At 36.7% G+C, this 17,030-nt stretch overlaps 1 protein-coding gene across 2 annotated transcripts in view; it reads right to left on the minus strand.

The window, feature by feature from the left end:
* fchsd2 (FCH and double SH3 domains 2) overlaps positions 1–17,030 on the minus strand; it is a 100,776-nt gene that overhangs the window by 68,221 nt on the left and 15,525 nt on the right. For both annotated transcript variants that reach the window (XM_079620215.1, XM_079620216.1), the window contains exon 5: positions 1,834–1,879. In XM_079620215.1, the coding sequence (XP_079476341.1) occupies positions 1,834–1,879 (46 nt within the window). The remainder of the gene's footprint in view (positions 1–1,833; positions 1,880–17,030) is intronic.

A 17,030-nucleotide genomic window follows, 5' to 3' on the forward strand; every position in this document is an offset into this window, starting at 1 on the left:
TGCAATGTACATTCTCTTTTTATATGGAACTTGATGGCCATGCAAATACATTTACCGCAGTATAAACATTAAAGCGAAATCTTACAGGTTGATACAGCGGTCACATCATGTGCACTATAATACTGTCTCATTAAGTGTTGTTGTGCGCTAAATGCTCTGAAATAGAGCCAAGATCATTTACACACATTACTTAGGACCACTGTACATATACACACAAGAGCATGAGCACACAAAATATGAGCTCCTAATCCAACGGTTAATAATCTGTGGCATATAATCTGAGGATCAGCGTGCATCCATTCACCTCTCTTGACGTAGCATTTGCGTGCCATCCGACAAATGTCATCCCTGTTTTTTTATGCTGTGAATGCTGCATAAAATGACTCCTGTCCTGTCTAGTTTTATCTTGGAAGTAATTCTAGTTTAACACTTGTGCACAGTGCACACAGATAAAGCAAACTCTAAGCATACTTCAAACAGCAGGACATTCAGAGGTCGACCAAGACCAGACACATTTCCTCAATATTCTATTTTAGTTTAAAAAGAACATTGCATTAAAGTATAAAACATTCTGGAGATGCTTCAGCTTTAAGTGCAATACACTTTAGACAGTGCCAGGATTGACCAGAATGCATGTCTTTTTGACAAGCTCTAAGATATTACAGGTGCAATAAATAAAAAAAATCATTATCTTGCTATAAAATCTGCCAGAATCATGTCTAATGTCAAAATGCATGATAAATGTAAAAAATGCGCTTGTGAAATATGAAGTGACCTTAAAACCTAGTAAGAGCTGAACTCTGTAATCATTTCAAGGGCTGATAATCTGTGTACAAATCTTTGACCTTTGTCATGATTCAACATGATGCATGTGTGCAAATCTCAACTATATCATGCAGTTTGTGGAACAAACCAACTAAAATTAAACAGCAAGATAATATGCCTGGTCAAAATTCAGCATCCAACAAAACACCAATAATTTTAAAGCCTAAAGCCTCATTCATACTGTCAAGTCCAAATCCGATTTTTGTGCACATCTGATTGGAATCGGATCATATTTAGCAAGTGTAAAAGGCAAAAAAAAGTAAACTTTTTTTTTTTTTTTTTATAACACGAAATGCTATTTTTTTACAAATCCATTTTCAGCTCATTAATTTCTGGAAATCCGTTTCAGTCTGACCGCTCTAAGATTATGCGTGGTTTATGTAACTTTCTCACGCCAGTGTGAACATAGCTTAATGCACACTACAAGACAGAAGCTCATTGGTTCCATTTCTCCAACCAATGGAAGACTTGAGGATGCATTCATTAAAAAACAATCATTGCTTACAGACATCATACCTCATCTATGCTAAGCTTTACTTGGCACAAGAACTGTGTGTGTACTTTCCAACATTCAAAGGCGACAGAAGTTTGAAACAGTAGGACACACGACTTCTGGCATGGTGTTTGCTTAACTCAACCATGGTTCACAGTAATTAGCTGAAGTCAATCATCTGTCAACAAATCCTTACTGCTCTGAAAAAAAAAAAGACACTTGCTTATTAGTGCAGTCCTATTATTGAGTGTTTTATCAAACACTGGAGATGCCTTAATAACATGCTGGAATAAACAGATTTCCAGTGGTCCTATTTTAGCAATAAACCAGGGTGGGCGATGGATTTTCTATTGGTTTGATGGATCCCAAAAGAGCACTGAACGTTTGCAATGGCTGTAGCTTGATATCAATAAATGCAACAGGGCTGAAATCAACACTAGACTTTGGTGAAAAGATGCACAAAATCCTTTAAACATCATCACCATCATCAAGGAACACAAAGACCGCAGTCTCACCTGCGCGTAATCTCTCTCCAGAGTGGCCTTTTTCTGGCTGTAAGTTCTGTAATTAAAGAGAAAAACAGACAATTAAAGACCTTCAAACAGAATAGAATAAGTATTATATAGCTTACATATTTGAAGTCTATGGAGTGCTGCATTGATGACGTATTTTTGTTAGTAAAAAGTTAGCATTTTAGCACTTTAGACTAAGGTCTGTGGTTAACACAAGCTAACACTGCTTCACTGATGTAGGCCTATTTAATTTTGTAGAATAAAACCGGTCTTGAGATTTAAAAAAAAAAGCTTTTCCTTGTCTTTAAAAAAACGGATGCTAACAAGTGGCTAAATGGAACTACAGAGGTTGTCGGAGAAACTCATCTACTCACTAGTTTGCTTTAATAGTCTCGTTGTGTTTGCAGTCACGCTCTTGCAAACTATTCGAACTCAAGCTTTCAGGGGAAATGTTTTTTAAATGAAGACTGAAAGAGTTGTCAGAAGCTTAAAGTGGTGACGAAGTCATGCAACCGTGGAGTAGTTCGTTATATGCTGACTGTATTTAGGCTGAAGAATATTGTGATAATATATTGTATAATATATTGTGAAGCATATTGTCAAAAAAGAACAAAATGTGTAAGAATCGTGAACATGAACAAGAGTTAATTTTCTGTAATAATTCAAAAGGTAATCAGAAGGAGGAACCAGTGTGATACTAATTTATGGTTTGGCCTACAAAAATAAGTCATCACTGCAGCGCTCTATTGCAAAAGGTGATTGCCTTTCATTTGCATAAAGAAAAACAGAATATTTAATGAAGGTGTTCATTTAATTCCACAGTACATTGTGGAGGATTACTCTCCTCCTGAAACACTATTTGGCTTTTGCTATTATTGCTTATTATATTAAATAGCATTAAGGTTAAACATGTAGGGCCTATATGACATCACCAGAATAATAAAGCTGTTTGCAAGTTATTACAGATTGATTCAAGCTAACAAAACATTCAAGCTTTTTCTTAGAATAATGCACAGACTGTGAGAGAATTACTTTTCCAAGCTGTAAATAAAACAGACTATTTTAGTCTTTCTACTTCAAAATTTCATGTTCAATTGAATTCAACGTGTTACTTGTCACTGTCAGTTGTCATCCATTTTGTATTTTTGTGTGTGAAATTGCAATTTAATGAAACTAGCAAGAGTGTAAATCATTCTCGAAATAAACCCTAGACCAGTTTTTTAGAATAACATTCACAATCAGACCTGGAATATGCATAAAGAATGTAAACAGGGTCGGTGTTGGTTTCATGCTGAATTTAAATCATAACGTAAGGTCACAAGGATCCCAGTTGTGATTTTTGAAGCTCAAACTCTTTGAGCAGCAAGAGTTATTCATCATTCTCACACATCAGACTGTGAGTTGGCTGTGGAGATGGTGTTTTTAACATTCTTCCTGGTATGACTGCTTTGGTTTTCGAGCCAGAGGGAAGGAGGCATCCAGACAGATGATGGTTTGAGCAATGCATCCATCTCCCTTCACTTCCATTGTCTTTGTACTGCATTACAAATGAGTACAGTCTGAGTCAAGCTGACAAAAAAAACCCCCATCAAGTTACTGTTTTGTTTTTCCTCGCTCTACTGACTCCAATTCCTTTCCACATTATTCCATCCCATGATTTCAATTTCAAATCAGTTAAACTCATTGCATGCGTGCCTGAAAATGCTGGAGGAATGTCACAGCGGGTTCGGTCTTATCCTATGGGGGCCGGTTTGTGTTTATGGGATTAGTGCGTGTGCGTATGTGGACTCGGCGACATTGCTTTTATGCAAGACAGGAATTTCCGCACCTCCCCCTCCTCGCAAAAATACTTCCAAAGGAAACCAAACTACAGGACCCCTCTGTGGCCCAGACCCAGCGTCCTATCAAAACAGGGCGAGATGCTTACATAGCGCCATAGTTTATGGGGGAAGAGGTTTCGTGTGGTATGTCACACATGCTTGCTCATCACTTTTCACTTTCCGAGGGTCTACTGGCCAGAGAACAGACAATTCATCCTAGTTCATGGCTGCTGTAAAGGCTTCTTTGAAGACACCGGTATCTGCTGCACATCTGCACTGCATCCCAATTCACTATACAAAAAGTCAATAGTCGAAAATCAATGCCAAGGAAATTCCAATTTCATTATCACAGCAATATTTAAATTGTTCACCCAAAAGTTTAAATTCTGTCATCATTTACACACCCTTAAGTTGTCCCAAACCTGTATGAATTCATTCTGCTGAACACAAAAAGAAGATATTTTCAAGAATATGGGTAAACCGGCACATTGAGTTCCACAGTATGGGGAAAAAAAATACTATGGAACTCAAAAGGGTCCATCAACTGTTTGGTTACCTATATTCTTCAAAATATCTTCTTTTGTGTTCAGCAGAAGAAAGAAACTCATACAGGTTTGAACAACTATAGGGTGAGGAAATGTTGATTATGCCCTTTTTCAAAGTCTTAATTTTGTTTTTGGAGTCTCCTAGAATAGGTTTTAATGCTTACATTTTCAAAAAATACAAACTGTCTCTATGAAGCCCCTCCTCCTGAAAAGGGCAATGCGCTACTCTGACTGGTCGGCTGGACCAGTGTGTTGGGTGATTGGTCAACCGCTTTGAGCATGTTTGGGAAACCGCGAGTTTCCTCACTCTCCTAACGCAACTCAACCAGGCCTGAACTCTTTATTTTGAGCGGGAATTATGAGGGATATTTTGACGTGTCTGTTCCTGGAAGAATACAATTCAGGCATTTCAGGGAGTTCAGAAACAGTGATTAATTATATAGAGAAGAACTCCCTTTGGAATGGACTTTAATATTAATATAAACATTAACACAATAAAGTGTAGCCTTTAAGTATTTCTTTATAATTTTAAACAATACGCCAAAGGTGCCTCAGTGAAATACAAATTCTGGTATTTTTTGTATGCATTCATGCAAGATGCATTTTTATGACATTCCAAATACTGCCAAGTTCTCTTACTGTACTTACAAGTATGTACTTTCCAATCGACAGTGAAAAATATTTGTACTGCACTGCAGATATATGTGAATAGGGATGAAGCCATGGGCTGTCTCTCAATCAGCTCCCTTGTTTGCAAATGCACTGCCCAGGCAGTCAACCATTTCTAGGGCTGTCCCAGTGTCAAAATCCTTTCAGCACACTGACACATTTGCTTCCTAGAAATTTTCAGAATACACTGGAAAAAACAACAGAAATGTCTTCATAAGTCCCACAAGCTGTCAGAGAAATAGAGCAAGCGTGCATACAGTATGTGAAGCCTTACTTTTTGCCTTTAAAAATAGATTCTGTTTGTAATTATCTTTCATCTTTAAAGTGCATGAAAACTTAAGTAATTAGAGTTTGAAGAAGATTAAAGACTTTATTAACATTCATTTACGCATGCTAGGGCTGGGCGATAAAAAGACAATAATTATTGCACTAAAATTTTCCTCTTTAAAATTCTAACAAAAGTTTGATAAATCTTCGATATAATCTTTATGCACTATGCAAATAATGCTGCAAACACTTGTTGCAGACCGTCACACAAGCACCAGTACCAATTTGCCGAACTGATAAGTGCTGCCATTTCTGTTGCGTATGAGAAAAATTAAAAATGGCAAATGAGCCAAAAGGTAACGAAACAGAAACGAAACAGAGCTACACATTTGAACCACGCCACAGATCACTTATCAGCTCGACTCAAAAAAGACAATGCAGCGTGAGCTCAGGGGAAATGCATTTACTCGCTGTCAGTCTCAATCACGCGACCACTAAACAGCGCTGTCAGGTCCAGTGAAAAGGTTTGAGTTTGGCGCAGAGTTCACCCATATAAACAAATCATATGCCTCATGATTTAAACCAGTTTAAAGCCCAATGAAATGGCACTGACATGCTCACAACTTGTGTAAAACAAGAGAAACATTGTGCCACAATGATACAGATAGAAGGCTTTTCAATCCACAAATCACAAACATTTACCATGGATTTACTGTAGTAACACAAACTGTAACAATGGATACTATTTTTTTTTTTTTTTTTTTACAATCACACAAAATGCTATTTTTTACAAATCCATTTTGAGCTCATTCATATGTTGTTTAAAATCCTATTCAAATCGCATTTCTGGAAATCCGTTTCAGTCTGACCGCTCTGATCAGATTTTGCATGGTTTATGTAGGCCAACTTTCTCACGCCAGTGTGAACAGATTAATGCACACTACAAGAAACAAACTGCAAATGTGGGATATTCATATAGAATTGTATTATATTATTGATGTAGACATTAAATGTAAAGGAGTTATGGAATATAATTACAGAATTGTTTGTTATTGCTATTATAAGCATTTGCCGTTCTTGTGCTTTTGTAATGCATTAAGCTACTGTTTTTCATAACAAATACTGATCTGATCCGTGACTTAAATACTGATGCAAATTTACATCTGCATCAACTCAGGCAACTGTGAAATGTGCATTTCTAAGAGACAAAACATGTAATATTAATCTGTGAAATGCTCACCTGTTTGGCAAGTGTTCTGATGATAAAGAGAAGTCTGATGATAAAACCACAATTAACTGTCAGGTTTTCTTTAACCCTGGACCAAATATCTGCCTTTAAACTTGAAAGAAATAAAGATTTGACAATTATATTTCTATTCTTTTTATTGTGCTTTTTTGTGGTCTTTTCACTCAGCCCTAATGCATGCTCTAAAATGCTTCAAAATACCTAGGCCTATTAATCAATTGAATGCCATTTTGCATGTGCATCGTCTGTTCTGACTAAATAAAACAAGGGAAGGACAAGCACATATTCTTAAAACAGCACTATACTTTATGCTCAATGCATGAAGTGTTTCAATGCATTTCAAAGCATAGAGAACTAGAGAACAGAACGATAGACATCCCAGAAGTGTGTGGTCAAGAGGAGGGCTGTGAAAATGAAAGTCATCTAGCTTTATAGGGATGACGTGCACCTGGTGCTAACTGCATAGCCATGAAGTCACCATCACACTTCTCCTGGGGTGAAACTGGTTGGTTTCGTGAGAGCCTTCACAGGGTGACCTTGAGGTCCAGTACAGCGAGACACAGCCAAGCCTGATGTCTGCCAGTTCCCCTACACTGGAACAACCTTCTACATGCCACAGAACTTTTCCTCACTCTTTGAACAGCAAGGACACATGCCAAACTACCAGGACCTTTGTTCGTTTTGATGAACTGTACAATTTTTCTGTAATAAAAGTGCCTGAGAGCTGTCTCTCTGCTAACTGTAAATGTGTTTATTATAAGAAAAGGAGACGCATTTAGCCTGTCGATATCTACAAAAGTGGCATCTATAAATGGAAATGCATATCAGATCACACATACACACAGTGACAGACAGAGACACTTACGCACACCACACGCACACATCTTTGAAGAGCAGGTGTTAGCACACATCCTCTTTCTGCTGCAAGAACACCCTTTGTTGTAAAAAAAAAAAAAATCAACAAATTCATCTTTTACTGCTTCATCATAATCCTCCCCACATACATATCGTCTGACTAAATGCCTATTCACCATTCTGCATGAATATTTGTCACAAAGCTGCATTGTAATGGACTCCTTTAGACTCCTGGATGATGAACTTTTCTTAGATTCCAATGAAAAATTGTCACATTTGGTGTGAATAATTTTGAAACTAATATATTTTGCCAATTTCCATTGACAATTAACATTCCATTTCATCTTTAATTCCACAACACACTGCAAGACGACTTTGAATGGATGTAATGTTAAACCCACTTAGACTAGAATGCAAAAGAAAATATATAAATCATATATTTATATATTTGCATTAAAGGTCATGAAATGGATTTTTTAAATCATTTTAATTAATTCCTTGAGGTTCACTTATAGTAATAGTATTACGTTTTTCCCACAAAAAAACTAAAACGTATCAACGTCCACAACGTAAACACAAACTATAAAAATACAAACATTTACAGAGAAACAAACACTTTTGGCAATGATCATGGATTGTTAATGTTTACTATTAATAACTGTCCTTTTCTACACTTAGCACAGGATACGAAGGTGATATCCACAACTGCAGAGTGGTAACAGAAGGCGGCATCTTGTGTCAAAGGGTTAACAGACTCCGTGTGTGGGGTAAGAGCTGGTTGCTACTAGGCAGGAAGTACAATCAACAAGAAGCTGCTGCATTCAGCAAGTGGAGCATGTGAACTCCAGATGTTAAACTCTTTGCCACGACTGACCTACATAGGAAACAGCATAGGAAGGGTCAGAGGTCACTTGGCCTTGAGGTCACGTCTACTAATTTGTCTCCGCTGTGAGCTACGCAGCCAAACCTGGTGTCCACCAGTGTTCAAAGGTTTGGGTCAATGACATTTAGTTTTTTCAGCAAGGATGCGTTCAATTGAGCAAAAGTGGCAGTAAATTAATTTATAAATGCAACAAAAGATTTCTATTTCAAATAAATGCTGTTCTATCTAGGAATAGAAATTGATTTTTGAAGGATCACGTGACTGATGACAGGAGTAATGATGCTGGAAATTCAGCTTTTCAAATCACAGTAATAAATTACTTTTTAAAGTATATTCAAGTAGAAAACAGTTACTTTAAATTGCAATAATATTTCCCAATATTACTGTTTTTACTGTATTTTTTTATCAAATAAATGCAGCCTTGGTGAGCATAAGAGACTTCTTTAAAAAAAAAGAATTTTGACTGCCAGTGTACATTGTTAATTTGCATTTTTACAAATTACTGCATAACACTTTTGCAAAAATAGTATGTAGTTCAGCATTCTGAACATAAATCTACAAATATAATAAGAAAGAAAGAGAATGGGGACGGAAGAGGAGACATCCACAGGAAGAGGAAATGGGTTAAGATACGAGTCTAAGTCAATAATTACAGCAAACCTCAGAGTGACTAATTACAAAGCAGCATCTCAGCCTGAGGAGCCATGGATGTCTGATGACAGTTCTTCCTCTGGGACCAACAGGTCGGAGCGTCTGTCTACAGCTGGGAAAAACCCAGCAGTGTCCGTGGAAACCCCTTTCAGTCGGCCAGGATTGAACGGCAGTTAAATGATTAAATCAATGATTGCAATTCGAAGGTGAATGTTATGAGCCAATTTGATTATTATATCTTGAAAACAATCTTAACGATTCATCTTTGGAAGCATTGCTGTTGCTCTTACTAATTTCAACAAACCCCTAATGCAAACTATTAACCAACCAACTTGAACACCTAAACTGCACAGAAACGCTTTCAGAAAGGGGGGGATTGTAATGATGAAGACTTATAAAAGAAGCATTCAGACACACAAATGTTGCATTTACTGCGAGCAGAACACTGGTGGGCAGAATGGCACTTTCAGCAGAGGTTGTTTAGTGTGGATACACACAAGGCAGACCTGTGGAATTTGAATGCTTAGAGTCAAGCTGTAAAAGCAGGAATTTCCTAAAAAAACTACAAACGCACACAGATGCAGTCGAGGTCTTTTTTTCTTATAGGTTGTGAAATCGCGAACTGTGATGAGTGACATCTTTTTACAGATTGTAAAGTGAGCGCTCTTTTGCCCTTTTCCATGCCAATAGCTATAATCCATTGAATAAAAGTATTGTTTTTCATGCTGATAAAAGGGCCGATGGCCAATTACACGCTGCAAAGTTTTGGAAGTGACATCTTCATATTAAAGCAGGATTTTCTCTCGAAATTGCAATTGACAGTGATACTAGCACGTGATAAAAATATGGAATGTCAAAATAGATACGTGCAATGTAAATGCAGACTAATAGATTTAAAAAAAAAATATTGATAGGAATAATTTTCATGACAATTTTTTGTAAAAGTAATGACTTATACTAATAATCCTAAATGTATCACTGTACAATGCTATTCTTGTTATGGTAAAGCCTCTGCTACACACAGACGTTCTTCCGAGCAGATTCAGCCACTCTTCACTCTTCACACCACAGACAAATCTGATAAAATAATCTGTAGAACCATCAAGATCATAGGGACTTGGATTGTCGGAAGGAATCAGTCCAAAATTGCCTTGACCATCTTGTAGTTTGTGCCCAGCTTTAGTCATATTACTCCTGACAGACGCGCAGAGATGGCAATGTGGCTATTTGATTTGTGATCATGCTGTGCTCATTTCATTCTTGTATCATATCGTACAAGGTTTAAATAATTTAAATTGACATCAAAAAGTAGAAAATGTGTATGATGTACTGTAGTATTTAATTGATTACTCTTGCCAAGCTCTGATTTCTGAGAGCTGCAACGCAGCTATTTGATTGGCGCTCATTTCATTCATAGAGTTTATACTCATTCACTTCACACACTCATTATTGTGTAGTGATTTTAGAGTTTTAGGTATAATATCGAGCTATGCTATCCACCAAACAGTGTCAGGCGAATGTTTTTTCTATTATTCGGTATAATTCGTTATTCATTTTTAAGCCATTATCCATGCCTTTACAAATAAGGTATTTGGATTCTGGCACATCCCTAGTTGGAAGCACAGCATTGTCCAAAATGTCTTGGTGTGCTGAAACATTAAGAATTCCCTTCACTGGAATTATGGGGCATAGCACAACCCATGAAAAACAACCCCATACCATTATCCCGCCTCCACCAGTACAAACTTTACATTTGGCCCAAAAGAATTCAGGCAGGTAATGCTCTCCTGGCATCTGCCAGACCCAGACTTGCCCACCAGGCTGCCAAACAGAGTGAGAAGCGTAATTCGTCACTCCACATAACACATTTCTGCTCCAGAGTCCAGTGGCGGTGTGATTTACACCACTCCATGAACAATCCATTCCATGAAGCTCCCGCCGCACAGTTTTTGTGCTGATATCAATGCCAGTGAAAGTTTGGAACTCTTCAGCGATGGAATCAGCAGAGCGTTGGCGACTTTTACGTACCCCGCTCTGTAACTTTACGTGGTCTTCTGTTTCGTGGCGGAGTTGCTGCTGTTCCTAAATACTTCCACATTCAAATACTAGCACTTTCAGTTAGCCGTGGCATATCTAGCAAGGAGGAAATTTCATGAGCTGACTTATTGCAAAGGTGGCATCCTATTACAGTAGCATGCTTGAATTCACTGAGCTCTTCAGAACCACACACCACACACACACACACCCAGAATCCCAGTAAATGCAGACTGCATGGCTAGGTGTTTGATTTTATACACCTGTGGCAAAGGGTCTATTTGAAACACCTCAATTCAATAATTAAGAGGTGTGTCCCAACAATACCAACTCAACACTTGGGTTGGTATTATGTTGATGCAATGACATCCAGACTGCATGATTTTTATATAATTTTAGGGATGTTGTGCATAGGTTGCATGATGATAGTTGTTCATACAAATCGGTGTACACTAAATGCTAACTGACTAATTACTTCCTAAAAAGAAATAAAACAAACACAGTCAAACCAAACAGATGGGACAGTGACGTGTGTGTGTGTGTGTGTGTGTATATATAAAGTCATAAACAGATAAAACTAATCCAGAGGTCAGTAAACCTTGAACGACACGGTTTCTGTTTCCAAGAAAGATTAAGTTAACTATTTCTGGGCTTGAAATTTTACAACCTTATACAATAATAAATCATAACCATCTACTTGCACTATCCATGCCAAAGAGTCCTGTGACCAAGTCTCTGTGATCTTCTGGTCTCTAGATATGACTCGGATCCCTCTTGTATTTTTTTAAACCTGTTTTATCATCTAGCATGTGAAAATGGTGCATCTGATCACTAGAAAGCAAATGCTACAAAACAATGCACACACTGAACTTTAATACATACTGTTATTGATCTAATTCACTAACTCGAAGCATGAGAAATAGAAATAAAGACTGTTGACTTTATTTATAAACACCAGTAAGTCTCCCAAACAAGAGTGTGGGAGAGTTAAATCTAGGAAATAAAAACAAAGCACAACAGCAGGACAAGACAAAAGGAAGGAGAGACTCAGAGATGAGATAGAGCGAAAGATAAAAGAATCGATGGGCATTAGGAGGAGAGTTTTCGATCTAATTAGGAATGTCGGAGGCGTTTGAGCTATTGGTGAGAGGAGAGGAAGAGGTCGGAGAGGTCAAGGCCTTGTGTTTCACTTCCAGCTTTTCCAATTAGTGATTGTTTGGGTGTGAAACCGATGTAATCTCCCCACAACACAACACAGACGGCAAAGTGAGTGTGTGTGTGTGTGTGTGTGTATGAGATGTGGCATCCTCTTTAGGCATGTTCATGTCTGATTTTGTGAGATTTACCTGTGTAATATTACCTGTGTAATAATTAACATTTTTCTTCAAGAAAAAAAAAAAGCCAATTGAGGACATTGCATTTTTTTCAGTCCAAATTTTGAGGTTGGTAAGATTTTTGAAAGAAATAGCTCTTATGCTTTCATATAAGGCTTAATTTACTTACAGTAATATTGTAAAATAGTTAATTTTTAATAACGGTTTTCTATATGAATATATTTTAAAATGTATTATTATTAATGTTAAAAACATCAGTTTGTCACATAAATGTATTTTGAACAGTAGTGTACATTGTGACATTATTTTCATGGGAATTAATCAAATCAATTCTCAATATCAGAGTAAAACAAATATTTCTCACAATTTAAGTAATAAGCAAAAAATTGTTTCGAAATTATTATAAATAGGTATATGCATTACAGAAAATGTATTTAGGGGGAAATAATTAAATTGTTTCAATGCAACAAAAATAGGGTTAATTTTCTCCTGTAAAACCTCTTCCATTCATTTTATGGTGAAATGTGACCTGCATGTTTTCGTGACATTGTGGAGTGTCTGTGAAGCGTTCCACTTTGAAACATTTGGCTTGCTTGCTCTCTTTAAGAATTCATAAACGTGCACGGTTGAATTTGCTTACGAACGCTGTGCGTTTGGGTGGGAGAACATGACTGTGTTAAAGTGAGCATGAGAGAATGTGAACTCCAGTGGGACGCTGCTGGAGTCGAGCATTACAGGTCTCCTCCTCCTTCCTTTATGAGCACCTCCTGCTCTCACATGCCTCCTCAAATTCCTTCATCCCCTTCAGAAAAACACCCATCATGCTCTATAACATCACAAACTGGCTCGCTTTTCTCATTCGAATCTGTTTACTTGTCCCATGTGTTCTAATGCCTCCATCCTCAAGGCACGGCCTGAAATCTCCAGGAATTTGATCAACGTCATCTGCTTTTTCCCACTAAACAAACACACACACGCACACATCTCTAGGATAGAAGGCATGTCTGGGCCCCTCTCACTCCTATTGTTCTACTGCTCTAAAAGACATCAGGGAGAAGTTTTATAATACCGATTAATGGCGTTAGTTGGTAGTGCAAAATCACTATTTCAACTTCTCATAAATGTTAAGGGAATTGAACCCTCACAATTACCTAATAAACATCATGAAACCAGTCTAAAAGTAATATAAGTCTTCTATTCGTTTTGAGGAACATTTTCCTGTGGTAAAAACAATAATATTGTAAAATTAAAATATTATTACAATTTAAAGAAACCATTTTCTATTTTAATATATTTTAAAATGCAATACATTCCTCATTACTCGAGTCATTCTAATATGCTGATTTGCTGCTCAAGAAACATTTCTACTTATTATCAATGTTGAAATCAGTTGTGCTTTTGTGGAAACCTTGATATTAGATTCTTTGACAAATAGAAAGCTTAAAATAACAGATTAAAAAAAAAAGAAATGTACATTTGTAACATTATAAATATCTTTACTGTCACTTTTGATCAATGTAATGCATCTTTATGCATGACATCTTTATACATTTTAAACGTAACTGTTTATTGTGTTCGTTTTATTAAGACAAAGTATTTTTTGTTTTGTTTTTCAGAGCCATTTTGTTACTACTGCTCATGATCTAAATATCATATATTTTCCTCAGATTACGGTAATACTTAAAGGGATAGTTCACCCAAAAAGTTAACATGGTTTCACCTGTTTTTGGGCATACAATGAAAGTCAATGGGGTCCAAAACAATACTTAGCCTCATTGACTTTCATTGTAAGGACAGAAAAACACTGAAACATTCTTCAGAATATCTTCTTTCGTGTTACACAGAAGAAAGTCATACAGGTTTGAATGACATGGGGTGAGTAAATGATGACAGAATTTTCTAAAAACTTAGAATCTTAATCTCATGCCAAACTATATAAACCTGAAACATTAATACTTCAATACACCACATATTTATTGTCCACGTGTGATCGAGGCTCGATCTTGTCTGAAATCAGTGAGCAGATGTGTTTTGGTTCTTGAGAATGTTGCAGAAAGGATGAAAAGGCTTTTCATGAAATACCTCTCTGATCAAATTAGCCTTGAGATTCAGAAGGCAGGGAGACTCAATTTCATTAAGGCCTTTGAGAGTTGAGTAGCTTGAGTGAGTGTGTGTGTCGTCAGTGTCGATGTTTGTAAAAAAAAGAAAAGAAAAGCTCATTCATTAAATAATGATGGAGAGAGTTATTTCTGTACATTTGGACAATAGTGTTAATGCTCAGGTCAGATCTTATGTAGAAAACACACTGCCAACTGCGTGTGAGGAAAGCATCAGCCTACGAAAACCAAAATCTAATTTGACATCATTTAGATGCCACAATGTAGCTATTTTTGCTGGAAATTCAATGCAAAAATGGTGTGTATTTGAATTAATTTAATGATATATATTTTTTTTTTAGAGAAACCAGTGAATTAAACCTTTAAATGGATAGTTCACCAAATCATTTACTCACCCACAAAGATACTTTTAATAAAATCTGAGAGATTTCTGTCCCTCCATAGACAGCTACGCAACTACCACTTTTTATAAAAAAAGTTTTATTCAATAATTAAGCTAAATTCAATCTGTTCATCATATAAAGTGATAGTGTTTCTTCAGAAAATTTGGACTAAACCGCTTTTACGATCTCTTTATGAACTTTTTGAAATGACAAAGTGGAAGTTGCTTGGACTGTCAATGGAGAGACCGAAATCTCTGAGATTTAATTTAAAAGATCTTATTTTGTGTTTCAAAGATAAACAAATGGGTTTGGAATGACAATTTTATTCATTTCAGGGTGAACTAACCCTTTAATTCACACTAATATGTGTTTATCTTCTTTGTACTCCAAATTTGATGGTCACAAACCAAAATATAATTCTGTCAACAGTACAAAATGATATTCACATTAATAAATATATTATAAATATTAGATATTAAATACAATTCCAATTGAACTCAGAATTTAGTCTCAGAACGATCTGTTTTATAATATTATATGCACACTAGCCTGTTTTCAATTACAGATTTGCACAAAACTTTTGCGATATTTTCTAAATGGCGATAAAAAACAAATCGCGACATGACTGAGTTTCCAATAACCGATGTTATGTGACTAAAACGTAATTTTCATTTAAAAATCATTGAAACGGATGTTGGTAGGTTTACGTATATCGCAGCCACCGCACCAGCCATTATTTTTAATCGAAGGAGACGTAGGCTTGTTATCCAAGCATTAATGGCAAGGAAAGCCCTTTATACTTGGGAGCGGCACATATGAGGTGTTTGAGTGTTTCCCCCTCCTATCTGGTCTGTTTAGAATCCAGTATTTCCATAATTCATTTGTCTTTTATGAGTTTAATAAGGAACTCGTCTCCTTCCAAAAATATCACATCTTCTTTAAAGGGCACCTATTATGCAAAATTCACTACATGGTGTTTGAACATAAATATGTGTTGGCAGTGTTAAAATCCCCATAAATCATGAGCACTGTCTCAGAACGAGCTGTTCTCAGAATCAATGCAATGTGACGTAGAATTGCACAAGCCCCGCCCACGACTGTTGATTGACACCATTGTTTCGACGCTGAAGCAGCTGTAGAATGTCTCCGAAAGCGATTGAGGCGTTTTGTTTTTTGGATGTTAGAATAAACATAGCAGTCTTCATTTACTCTCGTTGTTACTCGAGGATTGATCAGTACAACTGCTCTCGTGATCCAGCTTACAGTCTCCGGAGCGACAGGACTAACGTTACTGATCACGCAGAAATGAAAGTGAGAGCGAGCACTTTATGACAGCTCGAGCTCATCGAGTCGTTTACAGATATACAGTTTACCAGTTTATAAAGCACCCACTGAAAAGGTGTGTATGTATTTGTTTACTGTTAGTTGTAACGAGTGTTTTGTGTACTTCGATGTGTAACGTTATGTTCCATGATAATGAAAGGGAGAGAGAGAGTTAGTTTATGGATAAGACTTAATGCGCACTTCTTATACTGTGTTTATTCTACAGTGATTTTCTGCAGAAGAACTAACGCTTCATCTTTTGTGTGATGTACAATAAACTTAATTGAACTCATCAGTATATTTTGGTCATCATTCAGACGGGGTTAACTACAGCAGGCTTGTATTATAATGGAGCAGATGGCATATAAGTTATAAACATTAATTAAATTAAACATACATGTTCTATCTCTATTCAGCATATATTCTCTAGCTCTGTGGGCATTATTGTCCGACTCGAACGCCGTTACTGTGAGTTTCTGTTTTGATATCATCTTTCTGTGAGATGAGATTGCCCTGGCTCTGAGGGCGAGCTGGTTAGGCTCCGCCCCCTGTGCGTGGAACCGCATCTCATTTCACTTTTAAAGGAGGCACTAAAACGGTGCATTTTTCTCAGCACCCAAAAAATGACAATTTAAACATGCTGTAAAAAATTATCTGTGGGGTATTTTGAGCTAAAACTTCACATACACACACTCTGGGGACATCAGAGACTTATTTTACATCTTGTGAAAAGGGGCATAATATATGCCCTTTAAAGAATGATCGACTTTTACGTACGCCAGGTGACCTGGAAATGATTTTTTTTTTTTTTAAATTGCCTAAAAACCACCTCATGCGAGCAATAGGCTATATGAGAGTTTTTGCGAAGTTAACGTGTTTCCATTGGGCGTATTTTCAATTTGGGCAATTTGAAGAGTAATCATTTAATTTTTTTTAGAAAAACACAGCATATATCAAACTGCCTAGTGGGTTCACAATGAAACAAAGAGTCAGAAAGTGTAAGAAACCAAAAGAAACAGATTCAGCCAGAAGAGTCTTGATGGATCTCATTATGTCTCTCGTACACAAACGAC

The sequence above is a fragment of the Phoxinus phoxinus genome, assembly GCF_949152265.1.
Source record: "Phoxinus phoxinus genome assembly, chromosome: 8".
In the NCBI taxonomy this organism is placed as follows: Eukaryota; Metazoa; Chordata; class Actinopteri; order Cypriniformes; family Leuciscidae; genus Phoxinus; species Phoxinus phoxinus.